This window comes from Balearica regulorum, chromosome 1, assembly GCF_011004875.1.
Source record: "Balearica regulorum gibbericeps isolate bBalReg1 chromosome 1, bBalReg1.pri, whole genome shotgun sequence".
NCBI lineage: Eukaryota > Metazoa > Chordata > Aves > Gruiformes > Gruidae > Balearica > Balearica regulorum.
Genome location: NC_046184.1, coordinates 28,127,323 through 28,148,386, shown reverse-complemented (window position 1 = coordinate 28,148,386; position 21,064 = coordinate 28,127,323). Strand labels below are relative to the sequence as shown.

At 43.9% G+C, this 21,064-nt stretch overlaps 1 protein-coding gene across 1 annotated transcript; it reads left to right on the top strand.

Annotated features, from left to right (window-relative positions):
- Positions 1-986: 986 nt before the first annotated feature.
- CAV1 (caveolin 1) lies at positions 987-20,784 on the top strand. The gene is made up of 3 exons (XM_075743849.1): positions 987-1,232; positions 2,152-2,316; positions 18,434-20,784. Exons 1-3 carry the CDS (start codon positions 1,203-1,205, stop codon positions 18,773-18,775), a joined length of 537 nt encoding a protein of 178 aa, XP_075599964.1. The 5' UTR covers positions 987-1,202; the 3' UTR covers positions 18,776-20,784.
- Positions 20,785-21,064: the final 280 nt, after the last annotated feature.

Sequence of the window (21,064 nt, the reverse complement as noted above, 5' to 3'; positions counted from 1 at the left end):
CAGTTATTTACTTCTGTGGAGCTTACATCCATCTTAGCCGGTGGCCTTTTCGAGATCATTTTTCTGTTGAATTGCCAAAGCCAAATATACTGCAGTTAAGAATTTTCTACTTCTGTTGCTGCAATTCTGTGCTAAATGGCATAACACTAAGGTCACTATGTTTCTGTTAATGTTATAAATCTTTCACCATGGTCTGATTTCCTCACAAAAAAAAAACGATGGCTGCAAACACACACACAAAAAAAAGCAAAATACAACTCATGGTTTATAGATGTATTGTGCCATTGCAACCCTAACCTGAACCATCTCGAATACAGCGATGAATCTTTACAGCTTTTACACCAGCATATGCCCCTGAGCTTACAGAGGACCTTGAGAATAGAGCATGGCAAAATGTCAGTGTCCCACTATTCATCTTTAAAAGTAAATCCCAGTGGTTAATATGCATGGCAGACATGCATGGGTCAGTCTCCTCCCGGGAAAAATATAGCACAGTTAAAGTGCAGGACTGTTAAATATTTGCATAGTTTTGAAATGAACCAGTTCAGAAAATCTTTCTTCATCCCAAGGATGTCCAAGTTTCCACAATTGTTCCTGGGGCAGCGATGACTATGTGTAAACTATTGTCAATGCACGGGGGGAGGGAGCCCTACAAACACCTCGCTCGGTCTGGACGTGAAACACAACTAAAGTTTTCCATCTCCTCATTGCTTCCTTGCCCCCCCTTGCCCTCCGCCCCCCCCCATCCCGGGCGGCTCTGCCTCAGGCAGGCACCGTCGCCCCCCGCAGCCCAGCGGCGGGGACCTGCTGCCGGGGGTCGCGGGCGGCCGGGGCGGGGAGGGCGGCGCGGAGGGGACCCTGTCCGTGTCGTGTCACCGTTCCAGTCGTGTCCTTGTCCCCGCGCGGCGTGGCCCAAGCATCCGGGACCGGGTCCGCCCGCTTCCAGGTTGCCGGGGCAGGGCTGCTTTCCCCTCCCACCTCCGGCGGCTCCCAGCAGCGTTGCGATATGCCGGGCCCTACCGCGGCTTGTCATCTCCCCCAGCCAAAGGCAGGGAGCAGCCCCTGGCCGGCGGCCAGCCGTCTCCCTCGCAGCTACCTCCCCCTGCCCGGCCGCTCCGCAGAGCGGGATCCTCCTGCCTCCGGTCCTACAAGTTATAGCGCAGAGAAACCCGCGGCAGAGCCGCCAGCCAGCCCGGGGCAGCATGTCCGATACCAAATACGTAGACTCGGAGGTAGGACCGCCGGGGGATACGGAGCCGGGACGCTGCGAGCGCTCCGCTGGCTGCCCCGCCGCCCTCCTGCCCGGCGCCGAGTACCTGCAGCGGCTCGGCCCCCCGGAGCTCCCCGCCCGCTGCAGCGCCCCGGCCCAGCAGAGGAGCGGGGCTCGGGGGCAGCTCGGCAGCGGACCCCGCGGCCGGCGCCCGGCGGGGAGAGCGGACAACCGGGCACCTGCGGGCAGGGACAGCGGGGCAGGGGGACCGGGGGCTCGTCCGCTGCGACCGGGCTGGGGCCGCGGTGAGGGCACTGTGGTGGTGGTCGGACGGTGAGGGCGGTCTATGGAGGGCACTACGGCGAGGGCGCTGGGGTGAAGGGGGCACGGCGGTGGCCGTGCGGGGAGGGCGGTATAGTGAGTGCAAGTACAGTGAGGGCAGTACGGTGAGGCTACCAGACCGGAGGGGGCACGGTGAGGGCGCCGTGCTCCCGTCCGCACGGCGACGGCGGTATGGGGAGGGCGGTACGGAGAGGGCGCTGCGCGGGGAGCCCCGGCCGCTCCCCGCGCTGCCCGAGGGGGCCGCGGTTGCGCCCTCCCCGCTTAGGGGCGGCTGCGCTCCGCCCTGGGGCAACGCCGCGGGGAGCGGGACCGAGCGCGGCCGGTGCGGGGCGGTGCGGGGCGCGGGGCCGGGGACGCCTGGCGGCGGGAGCGGGAGCCAGTGCCGTGTGCCTGGTACCGCGGGGGTGTGGTGTGCGCCCCGCGGTCGCGGTTAAATAGCCGGGGCGAGAGCCGCCCCGCAGCGAGGCTCCCGCCGCTCCGCGCTCCCCGCGGGACCCGGGGCCGCCTCCCCCAGCCCGCCCTTCTGCGCGGCGCTGCCCTGCCCTGCCCTCCTCGGCTCGGCTCGGCTCTCCCCTCCCGCCCGCTCTCCCTCTCCGCAGGACTTTCTGTACACGGCGCCCATCAGGGAGCAGGGCAACATCTACAAGCCCAACAACAAGATGATGGCAGATGAGCTGAGCGAAAAGGCGGTGCGCGACGTGCACACCAAAGAGATCGACCTGGTCAACCGAGACCCCAAGCACCTCAACGACGACGTGGTCAAGGTGAGGGGACGGAGGCGGGACGGGGCGAGGGGCGATGCCAGTTCGGGGCAGCTGCCTGTCCTGCCGAGACAGAGTACGCGGGCACCGCCAGGGCAACAGCAACCCGCGAACCGCTTCCCTCCACCTGCTCCAACAGGGAAAGGGCCGGGGGTGGCGAGTCGTAATTCATTTATCTTTTTTTTTTATATATATAGACAAAAGGGAGAGGGTGCAGGAGAGAGGCGGGCAGCGGGCCAGGGCAGCCCGCCGGAGCTTCTTGCCGAAGCGGGTCGCGCTGCGGCGCGGCGGGGCTGCATCCTCCCGCGGGCTGCCCCTCCTCTCCCCGCCGGGGGCTCACCGGGCCGGGGCACTGCGGGGCTGCGTCCCGCCGGGCCGGGGGCTTGCGGCAGCCCTCCGGGGGAAAGGGCCTCCCCGGAGCGGGGCTCCTGCAGCTATGTGCCGGCGGGTCAGCTCCGCAGCCGGGACCGGGGGCGGGGGGGGGGGGGGGGGAAGTTGCGTGACCTTATGTAACACCGACAGGAGGGATTTTCCTTCCCTCGGGCACGTACGGAGGCAGGGCAGGGAGGTGGCACCAGCCCGGCGCAGTCTGAGCTAGCTGCGCTGCTGGACACGGCCTGCGGGACACATCACCCTCCCTAAGCCAACGGGGTGCAAAATGAGAGGTCCTGGTGGTCGTTTGGATTTGTTTCCTTGTTTTGTTTTCCTTGGTGTTTTTCTTTCCCTGAAGAAGTGATAAATGGAAACAAGCTATGCAAAATCTAACTGTGCCCTTGTCTAGTTTTTTTTTTTTTTGAGTTTTTAAATCAGACCGTTTTGACAAATTAGGGTCAATGAAGATTTTTGCTTGAAGTCATTTCGGTCAGAAAAATCATAGAGCTGATTTTTCTCTTAGCAGACAAAATTTATACTACGCATGTGAAAATTGAGGATGCTGTCATCTGGACTTGTGAGAACCTAGGAAAAACAGGAGTTGCCTGGCCGTAGTGGGTGACTAAGCCAGTAACTGGCTTATTTAGTGTCCAGCAGAGTCAGAATGTGTGCAGTTCACCATGTTTGTTGGTCAGGAAGACCCGTTATTGAAAAAGAGAAATACTGCATTGTTTCCAGAGAATCAAAAGGTTGGACTCTGGTTCCTGAATGTATGTCAGTAAAATGATTCATAGTATGTGCAGACAATATAGCAAGGTCCCGAGTAACCTCAAATTCCACTGACTTCAACACATTTTGAAGGTGCTGAATATGACTAGCCATTGTGCTGGATCAACGCTAAGAATTACTCCTCAGAGCAGGCTACATCTTTAAGGAGCCATTGTCAGCTTTGCAATCTAGAAGGAAAATGCATGAAGTTTTTATTTGTTTAGAAAAAAAAAATCTGTGTACGTAATGGTACAAATCTTCCATTGAAATGGTTGATTTTAAAAAGGAGAGAGCAATTCTTTTTTCTTCTACCCATGGAGGAGCAGCTGAGTAGACAGGGAATGCAAGAGCTGAAGAATGAGACTGCATCATGGCTTATTGCGTACATCAACAGAAGAAGTCCCCAAAGCAACCAAACCTTCTGAGGATGAGTCATAGCCCCCAAGCAAGTCAGAATCCGGGTGTCCACAAACTTAACTAGGGAAAGAAAGATCCTGCTGGGAAAAGAGGGAGACCACTGACGGAAAAAACTCCTAATGGACTTAAAAGAAACCGAAGCGTACAAAGCCCATCCTGCCCTCTTTGTCTCCCACAGGGGCAATGATTAAGAAAGTTTGTTACATCCAATCATCCAAAAGAAAGTTGAAAAGTAAGAATTATAGGAATGGAAAAAACAAGCTTTTCAGTTTGTCCCTTCAAAATTCATTGAAAACCAGCAAACAGCCAGAATACCAGTACCGCCTCTGTGTCAGCAAGAGAGCTCCTAGTAGTGCACGGAGTCACATCAAGACGCAGGAATGTATTGAAATTAATTTGATGCTAACCAGACAGGATCCATTTGCATCATAAAACCGGCAGCATTTGTAAAAAATGTGGGCATCGTAAAGCAACATTTTTCTATCTTATTACAAGGATAATTAAGAATTACTTTGATTTTTTGTAAGTATTTAATGGGTCGGTCCAACCTGAAAAGTAGAGAGAGGAATTTTGCCACGATTTGAGTTTATTTGGACACTGCTTTCAGGTTCAGCCTATTAGGCGTAGCAGTGAAGTTCAAAGCCAGTACCTAGGGGACAGGCTTGGAATGAGGTGAAGATACACAGATTCGGTTCCTGCCTTAGCCATCAGTCTGTGGTCCCCTTCTGTCATGCATTTACCTTTCTTACTTCAGCTGTGAATTGTCCAGGCAGAGTGTAAAAAATACGCTTGTGTAACAGGAGTCTCCAGTCTCAGTCGGGTACTGAAAATCAGAGAAAAAAACATGTTCAGGAGTGTTGTACAGCTAGAAGTATGGTTCAGGCTTAGCTCTGTTTTGTTTAGAGCCGTGGCATTTTTCTAGGTTCAGAACCTTCTGTTTTTTACCCAGCATTTAATGCATTTCTTGCCACTTGACTATGAGGCACAATAGCATGGAAACTGGGGACAAATCAGTCAGCCATGAAATAGAAATGATTAGACAGAGAACGAGGAATCTGCTCTGTAAGCAGCTCTCTAAAAGGCCTCAGTGTTGTCTGCATTCAAATACTTCCCATAGCACATTTTAAAAATAACCCTTGCTTGTGAGAAGCAGGAGACATGTTCCCTTGATGTGCAACACAAAGCATCTGCACAGCTTCCTCTGCAGCAGATACACGGTGCAGGCAGAATTAGGGTAGGGATCCAGGCAAGAGGGAGAGACCCAGTTGAGGTCCATTATAAAAACACATGGAGCAGCCTTATACCAAAGTTATTGGTGACCTTGACTTTGCTTACGGTTTATCTTCAAATTAGCTACCAAGTGGAAGCTAAGCACTGGGAGTTTTCCAGAAAAGTGGTGTGAATGACTGGATTTCTGTTCAGAGAGGGATGGACAAGGCCCTACTGAACCTGAGGGCCACAGACAACAGAGTTGGCGGCTCTGTGCTGGAGGAAGCACAATCCAGAATTTCCTTCCCATTCCAATTCCTTCAGTCGGGAGCAGAAAGGAAGGGGTTTCTTCCTCATTCGACTGCCCTCATGCATCACCTTGGCAGGGGGAGAACATGCAGCAGTGGTCCCATTCCTTGAGGTGCTGGCTTGTGAAGTTGGCTAGTCATGCAGGAGGCAAGGAGGGAATCTAGCAAGCGAGAAACAGCCTCCGTGCACCTGGGAACCCTCCAGGCATCGTGCTGGTGATTATACGGTTTTGCCTGACAGTCGTATCTGTTTCATATGTCCTTTGTTGGACAATTCTACTCTTAGACTTGTGTCCCACAGTTTTTATTTATGTGTGATGAGACGCATCAAATGGGGTAGAAAGCTGATGGGGTTTTTTCTCTCATTCATTCCCCGATGACCCAGGGACTCACATCCTGGGCCTGAAGTTCAGCCTTCGCTTTTCTTGTTTACCAACACAATATTGGTGTTTTCCAGAGTATGACTAAATTACAGCCTTCCAACTCTTTGGAGTTCAAAGTGTCTCAAAGTATGTGTGGTCAAGTCTGCACAAATTTTACTGAATTTGGAAGAAGCAGAGGAGGGAGTCAGTTCTCCTGCAGCTTAGGCTTCTCAGTACTGCCTTGCTCCTTGCTCAGGATGGGGATGGACCTTGCAGCCAACCCTGCAAAGTCTACTCATTTGGGACTAGTGAGGACCAAACGTGCAGTCACATCTGCAGCCAGATTACAGTTATTTCCTACAGTGGTGTGCCAGGAAGAAAGGCCTGTGCCTGGTCTACCATCCAGAACATAATTATTATTTTGTTTTAAACAAGTGGTGTCTATCTGCTGTTTGTTGCGTAAGAGTCCTTTTCTCTCTGGAAAAAAATCCAGTACTTGGCTACAGATGTAAGGGTGCAAAGCTTTTGTACCAAGTTTTAAACAGTTACGTATTCGTGCCTTCCACTTAAAGCTAATGCAGTTAAAGGCAGTTCAGCTCACTGCAAGGAAAAGCCTCGAATTTTTAGTCAGATGTTGACAAATACATAACACCCTTACGCAGGCATTAGGGAGGAAAGTATTACTTAGCCATTTTAAAGCCATTTACAATTTCTGCCGCTTTCTAATAAAAAAGAGAGGGTTTTTAAAAAGCAGTTTGCAGTTTTATTTAATCCTTCACAACTGCGGTCCCTCCCTGTTGCACTGAGCATGGTGTAAGATGCCCAGAGAGATGACTAGGCAGAGCACCTCCCGGCTCCACACCTGAGAACCTCTTGGAAGGAAAGCAGGCATCGTCCCCTGATCTTTGTGGATGGGAAGGCTGAGGCATTGAGGGCTGTCACTCTGATGTGACAGCAGGCATCAGCCTGGGAGGAACAGAGTTCTGCTCTTCAACACAGTAAAACGAGAGAAAAGCAGAGCTCAGTCAGGTGCTTTTCTGAAACAAGGAATTAAGTGAAATTTAGTGCAGACCCCCTTTCCTTGTTTTCAGATATTGTTAAAAGTCCTGAGAAAATACACTTAAATACATCAATATAAATATGTCTATATAAATATATATATTATGGAGGCAGATTCACATCATAGATTTTAGACCTAACCATAGTGCTCTCAAAGGGTGTTTCTCTCCATTGACGATAGATGTAGCTTAGACATGACACCTTACTTTTACATAACTGCATTTCATTGAAATGATTCTGAATCTTTGTGTCATATTAACGTCCGGCTGTGGGGTTTAGATTTAAAATGCCAGAATATTCAAATGTTTGACTTTGGATACCCACATGATACAATTCTGTTTCCAATATTTCTTCCAAGGCTGGTCTAGGACTGGGAGAATAAAAACTTGAGTCATTATGAATGCCAGTTTATACGAAGACTGGGCGAGGTTTTAGAGTTCTGAAAAACAGTTTTCTTGCACATTAATTAGGAGTTCCCAGACTGGAATTTCTGAATGTCCATAAGATTACAGATAATAATGGCATCTGTTCTAATGAAAGCTGCTTTCTCAAAAAAATGTGTTTGCGTTTAAGCTCATAGTATTATTAAAGCCTTATGCACTGCCTTCTTGCTTAACATGATGAACATGACTCATAACTCCATAGGAAAATGTTCATTTGATGGCCATGGGGACAGAGCCAACCATTCAGCATGGATGTTCCTTTTGTTAGATTTTATTGGACACTGTCTCAGATTCAGAGGAGACAAATACTTTTCGCTTCTGATAAATTCAACAGAATTCAGATTATACGTTAGAAAATTTTAAGAAAAAATTGAATTAATTTTAGAATTTTTAGCCCACTGTATGCATAGAAACACCATCTTCTGTTGCAGAGAGTATGGATGTCTAAAACAAACAAAAAAAAGTATTGAAATCCAAAATTCTCCAGGGGGAAGAGGGATAATTGTGTATAGTAGGGTGGTCTGCCCATGAGATCCCCAGTGAGAATTTGATCTTTGTTGTATTTTAAGCAACAGAGAGAAGAAAATACAAATGAACTTGTAAACTGCCATAAAACTTGTGATCTCTGGAAATCTGAAGAGAGGTATAAGTTTGCATTTCCCACAGCTCTCAAATACCCTTGTAGTAAACAGACAGCAGGATGAAATCTACATCAGAGATTGAGTTTTTGAGCTTTTTGATCCAGAACTACCATCTCTCTTTTCTAGACAAATGATAGTAATAAAAACCATCTTGGACTAAAAAGGATTTGTTATTTTGAAGATGAAAGAGAAGTTAGGCTGTTTAATTTAATTTGATTTGTTGGAGAGGCAGGTTTAACTCTGTTAGTCCCTTTATATTTTTCTGGCAGATTTCTTAGGAAAATGTCTTTTGATAGTTTCAAAACAAGCCTTGAATTTCATGCAGTAATCATTCTTGTGAGAACTTATGCCATCAGATTAGCATTCAAAAGGACAAATAGTTTCAGTACCACTATCCCCACTCTACTGAGCACATTAATTGATAAAGTTTGCACCTGATTTTATTCAAGATAGTCAAAGACCTGTGCTATAGATGTTAGTGGGGCTGTACAAGGATGGGGTTTGTCCGTAGTCTTCTATTCATCTGGCCCGTGTACTTTATTTTCAAATAAGTGGGAACTGATAAATTCAGCTTCTTAGATAAGAAGTGAGAAGATGCTCTCACAGCTGAAGGTGAAAGCATCACATTCCCTGTCTAAACTCCTGCTGTGCTGAATTTATACTCAGAGTTCCAAAAAAGCCTAAGGGAGTCTCATAGATGGATTGCAACACTTCCTCTGTCAACTTTGAAATCCTTTCTTGGAATTCAAACAAATGCTACAAAAAAATAAATCAGTTTTCCCTCACGATCAGGTTAATATCCCCTGTAGACCTCAGCCATAAAGTCTCCTGTTGTTTTATGAAGTCCAAGTTCATATATCTCTGTTCTAGTGCAGTTTATGACAAGACCAGACCTGTAGACTAGTAATATCTTGATTTTTATGAAATACCAAAGAAATAGTTACCTTGTCTTTAAGGATCAGTAACTTAAGATCTTCTATAAGACAACCTTCTAACAGGAGAAATGCAGAGGCAATTTTTTTTAAAGGAACAGAGAGGTAGCTGGCCATCACTGCACACTCACTGTCAGCGATCAGCATATTCAGGTAGAAATGAGGGAAACAGTGAGAACAAGTTGGATTTGCAAAAAAAGAATTGCAGCAGTTAACAGGAATGTGTTTGTAGGTAGTACACCTAGTTAAGATTCTCCTCTCCTTAGACTCCCTTTATAAATTATAAAGAAAAAAAAAGTGGTTTCCAGATCTAAAGCACCCTCCAACGGTGCCTGTCTTACTCCATGCAATACTAAAGAGTCTGAGGTCACTGTATTTCCGTTTCCCATTAGTGCCTAAATTTAGGAGGGATGAAGCTAGAGCAAGTTATAAAAAGTTATACTTAAAGCAGTTTATTACCTTAATAGCAGGTCTGTAAACCTGCATTGAGGACAGTATAATAATTGTCATGGTTTAACCCCAGCTGGCAGCTAAGCACGACACAGCTGCTCACTCACTCTCCCCCAGAGGGATGGGGGACAGAATCAGAAGAGTAAAAGAGAAAACTCATGAGTTGAGATAAAGACAGTTTATTTAGGTAAAGGTAAAGGAAAAGCTGTGCACACAAGCAAAGCAAGACAAGGAATTCATTCACCACTTCCCATGGGCAGGCAGGTGCTCAGCCATCTCCAGGAAAGCAGGGCTCTGTCACACATAACGGTTACTGGGGAAGACAAATGCCATCACTCCAAATGTCCCCCCCCTTCCTTCTTCTTCCCCCAGCTTTATATGCTGAGCATGACATCATATGGTATGGAATATCCCTTGGGTCAGCTGGGCTCAGCTGTCCCAGCTGTGTCCCCTCCCAACTCCTTGTGCACCCCCAGCCTCCTCGCTGGTGGGGTGGGGTGAGAGGCAGAAGAGGCCTTGGCTCTGTGTCAGCACTGCTCAGCAGGAACAAAAACATCCCTGGGTTATCAGCACTGTTTCCAGCACAAACCCAAAACACAGCCCCCTGTGAGCTACTATGAAGGAAATTAACTATCCCAGCTAAAACCAGTACATATATGCATTATATTTATATTACATGTATAAAATGAAATATAATATAAAATCTTTTTAGAGAATATATTTACTTTTATTAATGTTTCTGGATTCTGGTTAACTCCAGACCCCACTGGAATCAATAAAAGAATTCCCATTATCTTTAGTGTAGTCAAAACTTCACCCTGGTGTTCATGTTGATGAATGTAGTGCATGAGAGAGACAGGCACCTTTGGAGGGTGCTTTAAATCTGGAAACCACTTTTTTGCTCTTTATCATTTGTAAAGGGAGTCTAAGGAGGGGAGGATCTTAACTAGGTGTACTACCCACAAACACATCTTTAAACATACAGATGGACAGACATATGTGGATGTACGTACACACAGACATATCAGAGTTACTTGCTAAAATAGCTATATCAAACAAGGAGCTGCGGAACACGAAACAATAAAATTAAGAAAGCTTCTTAAGAGTTTCTCTTTGGGAAAACCACAATAACCTCTCAGCAGCCCAGCTTCCAGGGAGGAAAATAGCCACTTTATTTTCTGACTTACTCCAACAACATGAACACATTTTCCAAGGAACTGGCTGACACGATATCCCCACCTGCAGAGGAAGCTTCACTGTGTTTCAGAGGAGTGCAGATGTCTCCTCAAAGCTGATAGTCTTTCTTTCTGCTGGATTGTATTGAGACAGGACAGGCAAGCACTTCAGGAAGAGATCTCTGGAGAATGGCTGGCTGCTACAGCGCTGACCCATTGGCATCCGTCGCATTTTTCTCATGAGCACTTCCGCAGATTTTGATGAGCCTGCCCATCTGATAAAACAAAGCCCATCACCAGGCCTTTTCTAGTATGTAATCAGTAATTCAGCATGGGCAAGGAGCAGGAGGTTGTTCTCTCAGTAATTAGTAGCAAATTATTTTTTTACTATTTTCATTGATTTTCAGTTTGTGAAATGGTGGTCTGCAGTCATGACCTTTTTCTAAGTCATGACATCATTTAAATTTTCATAATCCATCTGAGTATTTGTTATGTGTGCAGTAAGGGTCACTCCTGACCGGACTGGTTTTCTTCTCTGGCTAGAACAGTGTAGTCCTTCAACTCTACTTTCCAACATGAATATCCTTGTTTGTTAAAGCATTGTTTGCTCTGCTGGCAGACTTTATAGCACTCAGGAAAGAGTCACAATTTCCATTAAGAGAACACTTTTCTTGCCATGTTATAGAAAGCAGGCACAGGGAAACAGGGAATGTGAGGCAAAGTCATTGGTCAGTTTGAACAAGTATCTGGGGTGGAACAGTTCTGCTTGCTTGTCTGGGGTTTCATTGACTTTGGAATTACTTGTTTGTCATTTTTCTGCACTTAACCAGCCTTACACAAAAACTACGGTCCTGGCCATCTGTGCTCAGGGCATCTCTTTTTTTGTGCAAAGGAGTGAGTGTTGTGCCCACTGATCTGGCCAGTCGCCCGAAGAGCAGTTTGCTCTGAAGACAGAGTTCAAGGTTGACAGGCAGAGCCTAATTTTGCTACAGCCCAGCGAAGGCACTCTTGGGGTTCCCTTGTTAAATACTTGCCACCATACCAAGAGTCAAGGTGATTTCTTGTCTTGTGATGGAACTTATCCCATCGTTTGCTGGATGTTCATGTTTTGTAGTCACCCATGCTATAGCCTGAGGCTCATATAAATACTCTGGAATAGAATGAGTTTTGCCTTTACTACACACCTGACAGCACCTGATGTTTGCTGTCGAAAACAGTGATTAGCGAGAAAGTAGAACATTTAGGCATCATGAAGCTCTATGTTTTCAGGAACAAAATGCCAGCTTCTCTGTGTAACTTCAGGTAAACATTTGCCAGATGGAGGTTTCATAGTGCTTTTAAAAGGGTGAATGAGTCTTCTGGTATCTGGGAGGTGAGAGAAGGGAGAAGAGCAGCTTTACTCCTATACATCCCAACACCTCCCATGCTCTTTCCCTTGGATTCAGTAGAAACAACCTTATACACTTTCTCATCGTTTTCTGACAAAGTATGGCAGTGTTCAGGAAGACAAGCATCAGCAAATGTGGAAACACGGTATTTCAAAGGGTCAAGGAAACATTTAGATATTTAGGTGATATCACTGATTTAACAGAATGGTTGTGAGCTTATTGCTTAACTTTTTTTTCTGCTGCTGTGATGCTTTTGTTCTCCAAGCACTGTTAAGTTCCAAATAGTATGTGGAAGTACAAAAACTAATAATGATCTCATATGCTCATGCATTTTCTTATTTTTAATAACACACACCACAGCCTTCTCCAAAGTTAGTAGTGCTGCACCTGTCCTGAACGTCACCTCCCAAATGTGACACACCATAGAATGGCTTGTCATTTTGTGATCTTTTATACCTTTTCTTCAGTTGAATGTTTCTTTAAAGGACATTGAATGCATTGGGAAATTATACAAATTGCATTTATCACAACAGAAAAAAGGATCATACCTGCTTTTTTCTATATGTCTGTTTCAGGTCTTACAGGGACACAGTATAATATGGTGAAACACTATTATACTTATGGTCTTAGTACCAGGGGAATACCTGTGTTAAAACAGCACAGGGTAAGCAGTAAAGAGTTTCCATACTCTGTGATAAAACTAAAGAAAATGAGCTTGTGAATCTTTCTTATATAAATGTACATTCAGACTTGACTATAGCCCCGGTCTGGCAGAGCATGTAAGCATATTGACATCAGCGGGACAGTTCATGTTTTTCAGGTTGTATGCATATTTTAGTGGTTTGCCTGACTGAAGATATTAGTGATCAATCAAGAGAGATCCGGTAAGGATCTGAGCATCCTTTCACTGATTCCAAAAGGTAGTGATGGCACTCAAAAATGTAGGCATCCTCAGCGCTTGTTTGGGTTCCTCCTCAGTGGAGAAGTGATGATGCCTGTCTATGCAAACTGCATGGTGTCAGCACAGCACAGTAGCAGCACGCAGCTACCACACATGAAGATTTGAATGATTATAGTTACAATCACAGAAGTGTAGATTAGGTCAAAGCCCCCATAAAATGCTGATGGCCTTAATAATTTTTTACTGATAGACTTAGCACAGTAAATTTTTTGATGTAATAGATATTACACACCTCAAAGAACCTCTTCTTTTGAGGAGAAGCCCAACTGGTAAGTAGGCAATTTGAGGTTGGCATTTAACACACCTTTCCAGCCTGCCAGCTTTGGATACATAGGGATTAAAGTGGCAAGGTCAACAGGTCAACTATTTTCATATATAAAGCATATATTCTTGAGTCAGCTGGGTTTGGTGGGGGTTTTTTTTTAAGAAAAACCCAGTAACTTCACACTGTTAAGCTTATTTAATTAATAGGTTTTTTTCTTTAAACAGACTTTGAAAAATGAAGACAAATTCCCCATACCATTTCCCTTTCTTGTAAACAGATCTCTTTTAGAATCAAAGCAGGTTCCTTAATTTCCTGATAAAAGTTTAATAAACATATGCAGAGCAAAAGAAGCTGCAGTAATTCTCATAGCAGAATCAGACAAAAGCTTCAAGCAACGTAAAAACTGGCTTTACCAAACTGAATAGTAGGAAACAAAGAATAGCTGAAGTCAGGAAGTGTATTGTAGGCATGAAACGGGAGTTGATAGTGTTTAATAGATTTGGCTGAAACAGAAGGCTGTAGCGAGTTATTAGCATCCTTTAGAGGGTCAAACCAAATTTCCTTTACTTCTCTCGTTGTCGCAAGTGAACGTGCCTGTATTTTCATTAGCTTGGCAAATAACTCAAAGTGCTTTCACAGCACACCCTGAGAGCTCTGGAGCAACAAACTGCACGCTGAATGTGCAGTCTGCTGAACAAGACCTGAGCCTAGCCTAAGCGTGCCTTTATGTAGATAAAACAGAGTTCTTCACAGACCTACATGCACGTGATGCTTTGGCAAAAGTGGCCTTGAGAACAATACCCTAAAAAAGGTGTCTTACCCTTGCAAGCCAGTTAGATTCATTTCCAGAAATTAGAGTGTGTTTCTTCCTTAGGATCATATTTCTAGCCACTTCTCTTTCTCCTGTTCAGTCCTATTTTTACTTTACTTACTTCAGTTGGACTCCCGTTATCAGTCTGATGACACTCACCGTCACTGAGTGCTACTGAACTAAAAACCAGAGGAGAGTAATAAAAGGGACTGAGGAGTGAGTAATCCGAGTGATGCAAATGTAACCTATAGCAAGGCAAAACGCATCCAGTCACCTATTTTTCCTGCTGCCTGTGGAGGACTGATCCCTATGAGTTAAAAACAGGATCTTTCATGGGAGCGGTTCAGTGCAGGAAGAATCTGGGTGATATCTCAGTTCCTGCAGCATAAGGACTTCTCTGTACTGCCTGAACAGTGAAATAAATAGAGCGTTTCCCAGCCAGTGGATCTGTACGTGATATGTTAGCAGAAGTAGAAGAGCCCAGACTACCTCAACTCCTTGCCTATCTTTATTTAGACTGGACACTGCCGTGGGTAAGTCTGGGTTTGGACAGCACCACAGAGGTTCGCGTTCCAGTCATAGCTGGACTCTCTTGACATGTACATAATTTCACAACGTTCTTATGGCTTTCAGGGAGATAACAGCTTCATTTTGACACTGTATTCAGCTGAGAGTTTTTAGAGTTGCCAGGGTGGTTTTCTGTCTTTTCACTCTCAAGTTCAGTTTGGTTTCCCCCTTATTCAAACTGGAGCAATGTGGAACGTGGGACCTTAGGAATAATGAAATGGGAAAGATATGGTAGTGAGACATCAGCTGTGGTTCCTATAGCCATCTATTCAGCTTCTGTGCAATGGTAGAAACATTCCGAGAGCTGTTGAAATTGCTCCAAGAAAGTAACCTCTTGACAATTGTTGGTGGCATGAACGCACCACTGTTATCATCTCACAGACAGATTGATTCCTGAGTACTTTTAGGACAACTGTGTATGATTTGAGCTGGGAAATTCTGGCCAAAGATATATCATAAATGTTCTAATATTAGAATCATCCCCTGGAATGAGGACAGAGCTGTCCATCTGGAAATGTTATATGGCATGATTCTTCTGTCAGCTCCCCAGGATTAATTCCATGGACATCTTGGAGTGTGCAACAGGCTAAAAACATTAGTTACTGAGAGTCACGGCTACAGGAAGTTTACTATTATTTTATTTGAAAACCAGTGAGTTTACTGGCTTCCATTTTTTCAGTAAAACATTCATTACAATGAATTATTTTGAAAGGAATCAAATTATGGGCCAGTCTTACTATTTGTTTTAAAAGTTCTAGGAAATTCACATTAACCTATGGTTTCTTTTTGCATGCCAAAAATATGCTTTCCTAATAAAAATAGGTCCCACTTAGCTAAATTAAAGATGTAACCATGAAAAGGCTGATGGAGCTCAATGCAAACTTGCTTTCCTGCTGAGATTTAATATTTCCTTTATCAGCCAGTTGAAAAAAATACAAAGTAGACTCCACCACAACTGAACTGGATAAAAAGACTTTAGGTGTGACCCTGAATAGCCCTCGATGCACTGAACTGCTGTATGGTGGCTGTGTGCACAAACTGGCTCTGCCATGGATCACATCATCAACTGGTGGGAAGCATGCAATAAATTGCCAGAAGTTTTAGAGAAGGAGGGCTATGCTCAAACACGGAGTCTTCATGTAGTAGCATTTTTTGAGAAGCAACTTCTTTTTGCTGTAATCATCTTAGGCTTTGCCACCATCTGTGTATTTTTATTATCTGATTTCAAGGCAAACATTGATAGTAAGCCAACACTCATTTGCTTTGAAAATGAGCTAACGTGGGATATGGGCTACAATGAAAAGTTTGCTTTTGAATAGCTACAGAAGTGGACGCTATGAGTATGCTTGCTTGTATATTCCAAAAGGAAAATATACTTGCGCCATAAACTCAGGCATACATTTTTCCAACGTGGGTATGAATTAGATTTATTTCAGTGAACAATACGCAGATCTTGAAATCATCTTTGGGGGGGGGCAGGAATAGATATAAGACAATTTGATGCCATTATCAGTAGATGTTACTGACTTCTCCATGTATACATCTACAACCCTTTCTTCTTTCTTTCATGATGCAGTCCTAAAATCCCACGATTGATATGAGGACATCTGATTGTTTCATTTGGTAAAAAGATCACAGTATATCCAGGAAAGTTCCTTGCTCTTACTAGACTGCAGCTAACTTTTAATGATTGATTCATGTAATTATTTTATGGCCAATATGTACTTCATAAAGTTAATTTGTCAGTTGTTTAGTCCCCAAACATGAACTTTTATATCTAATAACCCCACAACAAAAATAGAGAGCATATTGCTGCCTGTGATGTTTTTCCCAGAATTAGAGTTATTTCCACCAGAGCTTCAGTCTTGCACCCGCTGAAATTACAGAGCCCAAATGATTTCCAATTTCCTGTCTTCTCTCAGCAGTGAATGTAGTGTACTTACTATGCTGTCTTTAGACACTGATTCTAGGGAAACTGTTTTCTAAGATTTGTACCAAAAATTCATGCACACGACCTACAGAAGCATGGGTTATTTCATTCCTGTAGAACTATTGCAGAAGAGAACCGTGATTCAGACTCTTCTCATTTTCTCTTTTTGTGGCCATTATTTAAAATTATGCTGTCCAGTTTCAGAAAGTCCAGACAGACTTTTTGGCTCTGCACACCTTTACGGACAAGCGCACAGTGCTGAGGTGTGTTTGTTGGGTACTCCACTAATACAAAGTCTTCCATAGGTTTCTGTGGAGACAGAATCTCAACCCAAACGCTACCTTTAGGTGTGGTGGTGGTGGTGATGATGAATTCCCATCCCAAAGAATCATAGATCACTTTCAGATCACCAGAGCCTAGGTCAGGGTAGCAGATGTCTGGAGAAAAGCAGCGGCAGGGAGTGATGTTTAGGGCTAGTAACATGTTGAATTAAACCAGCTTAATAGTAGGCATTCGAGATATTTGATACCACAGCTGATTCAGAAAATAACCTGCCAAGGACTTTCAATCCCTTCAAGTAAATTGCACGTAGATGGTGCAGTTTCGTTTTGGAATTATCTTTTTTGTTTAAGAAACTGGAAAGTCCAGTGGTTTTATAGTATTTTTCCCTTTGTTGGTACCTTCTGTTTGGAGGTGATTGAAGACTCAACAGGAGAGAGGGAGGAGTTCTTTCCAATTTTTATGTATATTTTAGATTAATACAGGTGATTGGGAGCCTTTTCCTACACTATAAGCAATACTTACACCGAGTGTATGTGTATTCACCTCCTTCCAGTGTGCTAAGGTGCTGTTGCCTGAGGCCGCTGACCAGTATCATACTTAGCCTGCTCCTGTAAATCTTCACTTACGGCAGCAACATCATCTCACTTTGGGATCCAGTCCCAGGAATGCAAGTCCTTTTTTTCTTTCATCTGATTTCAGCAGTCATTTAGTTTCTTGCAAAGGAATAGTGTTGTGATGTTCTTTTTCCTGTTGAATGTAGTACCTATACAACTGGTTGTGCTGAATAAATTAAATATCCTGTATTGTGGATTATATCAAACACATGCTTGTGTGACATGGAGCTATCATCACAATTCTGTTAATTTTCTAATAGAAATGTTATGACAATTAAGCTTCCTGAATAGCTCAGTATTTCAACAGAGAGCGGTAAAATATGCCTGTTGGAATGCACTGCTTCCTTAGGTGACTTTTTGAGCGATTTATGAACAATAGTCAAAACTATGAAATATGTAGAAGAGTGTGTTCCTTCTAAATATTAATACGTTAGCCTGGCCGTGTCTTTCATGAACAGAGTGTTATCACATAAACAGGATAGGTTAGAACAAAATGGCTCTAATATGAAGAGCCTCCTTACATTTAATAAGATGAAAGAGCTCCCTAACCCTTTCAGACTAAGGAAGAACTCCACCTGATACAGATCTAAATCCAACATTTTATTTTTTTGGACTACTAACAACTATCTATGCCTATTTCAAAGTATATATTTAAATAGCTAGCCTCACCATTTATTCATGGTCAACATTTAGCAATGCTATACACAGAAAGATGGGATAATTTAGACAAACAACACATTTTATTGATTCGTGCTTGAGGTGTGTAAAAAGTGAAAGCAGTGGCTGCGTTTATTCCATTTGTAAAGATGTGAAATGGTTAAACATGATGATTCTGTTCACCTGGTTCATCCCTTAAGTAAACTTCAAGGGCACTCCATACCTTTAGGGCTGTAGGAGATAAGGAAGAGATACTGTCTTCATCCCCATCTAGAAGTTAGATGTCTAATTTTGAGTTAATCATCAAGGCTCCCTGATAGTCACTGGAAAAAGTCCCTGAAAAGGTTCTTGGCGTAAATGGATTAAGTGGGTCAAATCATGTTGGGATGTAGGAAGTATGTGCTTTGGTGCTTTGTTGCAGGGCACCATTGCTCTCCGGGGAAGGGGTTTCTGGAATCTACCCTTGATGCAAACACTTGACTGACCTGACTTTGTGTTCTTTGCTGCAGATCGATTTTGAAGATGTGATTGCTGAGCCAGAGGGAACACACAGCTTTGATGGGATTTGGAAGGCCAGTTTTACCACCTTCACTGTAACGAAATACTGGTTTTATCGTTTACTGTCAGCTATCTTTGGCATTCCTATGGCTCTCATCTGGGGCATCTACTTTGCCATTTTGTCATTCCTGCACATCTGGGCAGTGGTGCCATGCATAAGGAGCTACCTGATTGAGATCCAGTGCATTAGCCGCGTCTATTCGATCTGCATCCACACGTTCTGCGACCCACTCTTTGAGGCCATAGGCAAAATGTTCAGCAGCATCCGAGCCACAGTACGGAAAGAGATTTGAGGGACATTTCAAGGACACCCATCAGCCTAGGAAGGGGGTGGGGTTTTGTGTTGTTTGGAGTGTTTTGGTGCCAGTTTCATGTTTCCCAGAGCAACATACAGCAACTGGTGGTGGATATACTGGCCCAAAACAAAGAATCACTTGCTCAGTTTCTTATTCTACTGTTTATTCTTACTGGACTACTTGCCTTTCTTTTTTTTTCTTCCTTTTTTTTTTCCCTTCAGTCTGCATTTCTAACTAACCTTAAATGGCTATTCTTCCATGCCAGCTGCGTATCATTTTGCTGGCTGTTCAATTCAGAGACTGAAGTGTTGTTGGATGACTTTTTATCTCACCCTTCATTTCTTGTGAGATAAATCCACAGTGATACTGAAGAACGACAAAAATGCTTTCCAACGCTATAAAGCCATTCATTTTATTGTGGCCAAAGAGCGCAGAGCTGTTGCAGCAGAATGAACGTGACCAGCTGGCAGGTTTTAGCAGAATGTTCTTTTTCAATTGGATTGTCAGTTGACTGCAGCTATTTACAGTCATGGTCAGATATGGTGCGCTATTAAGTTAAGTAAACCAATTACTGAACTAATATACGTCCCAAAAATCTAACACTATCTGGTTGGAGACATTGACACGTGAAAACTTTTCACGTGCATAAAAAGCTTCGGTCGGTGCCTTTCTGTCTCATTCTCTCTTGGAAGTTTGCATCCAGTCATTTCTCAGCGTTTGCTAGCATTGCTGAAGCAAACCGCAGTTGAGAACTAAAACTGGTCATTACGGAAATGTTTTCCTGACTGTGACTTATGACACATCCCTTAGCGAGCATTTAGGTGCTTATCTCGTAGGCTTCTTTTTTTTTTTTTTTTTTTCCCCAAAGTATTCATATAAATACATATCGCAGGTATGCCAGAGATAACCCTGAGTTACAAGAAGAACGAAGGTGTGCCAAACACAAACCACATGAGTCCAAGGAGGAGTTGCCCCTGAGAGAAACTTTTCTATCAGCTTTCAAAGCTTCCCTATCAGCAGAAGTCAGCATGCCACTAGCACGCAGATTATTTTCAGGATGCTTTGCTGAGTCAAAACTAATCCATCACGAGAGATGGTTTAGAAACTTCACATTTGTGGGTTGGTTTGTTTGTTTTTAGCTGAGCTGCAACATCAGGAAGTCTTAAACGGAGGGTGTTGTGTGAAACTACCACGTTGCAAAGTGCAGTGCCTAGAAAGCAAAGCCTTTGCAACACGTTCTGATGCTGTGACCTGCAGGAGCTTTTTGCCCTCGTGACAGTACTGTGTTCAGAGGTACTCTCTGCATCCTCATATGGTTTGCGTGAAGCATTTGGAAAAATAGTTGTGAGGCTAATCTAGCTTTATTGTAAACCAAGCTGGGGCCTGAGCCTGCTCCAGTTGGGATCTCCAGCAAACCAGTTCTTGACCTCGGAGAGTGCAAGATTTGGCCCTTGGGATGAGCATGGAGCTGTCTGGTACACCTACAGCTTTTTTTATTTAGTGCTGATATTTCACATATTGCTTTACCTAACACGGGAGTGCCTTCGGTTCAGTTTCTGCCAAAGCATTGAAAACTTTAGGAAATGCTGCGTTTTTTAGGGGGGGAGGGAAGAGGGGAGAGGGTGCACAAAGAAATTACAAAGCTATTAACTACTATTGTTTGCATTTAAAACAGACACTGGTATGGATATAGTTTTATGTTTTTCTATGTACATAATGGAGAGTGTACTATTATAGATTTTTTCAGTATTAAAACCAAGCGAGATTGTAAACAAGAAATATTTTATCTTTTTATGAGGAAAATCACTCTGAAGAAAACCTTCGTGATTTACCATATAAACTGTATATCCTGAAAGATGTCTGTTCACTTAGAGTTATTAGTCCCTAATCCAAATACATTGCTGATCCAAGACATTTACATTGTTATACGCTTACAGATATAACTGACACTTTTTTTTAATTCTGCATGTACATTAAAGACTACAATAAAAAGATGTTTAATGGTAGCTCCTGTCTGACTTCTTTTTCCTTGAAAGTCATGTGAACAAATCTCATGTTAGTAGGAAGTAAAGCCCAATATTTCTTGATACAGAAACAGAAAACGATGTCATTTGTTTCTCAAGAAAGAAAGCACAAAACAGTCTTAATTTGTGGTTCAGGATCTGACTCAGGAAGTTTCTCCCTAACAAAAAATGACATTTTTCTTCCAAGTAAATATTTTCTGCTGCTAAATAAGTAGGCAGTAGGACTAGTGAATGCAGCATTGAATAGGGAGCCTAAACTTGT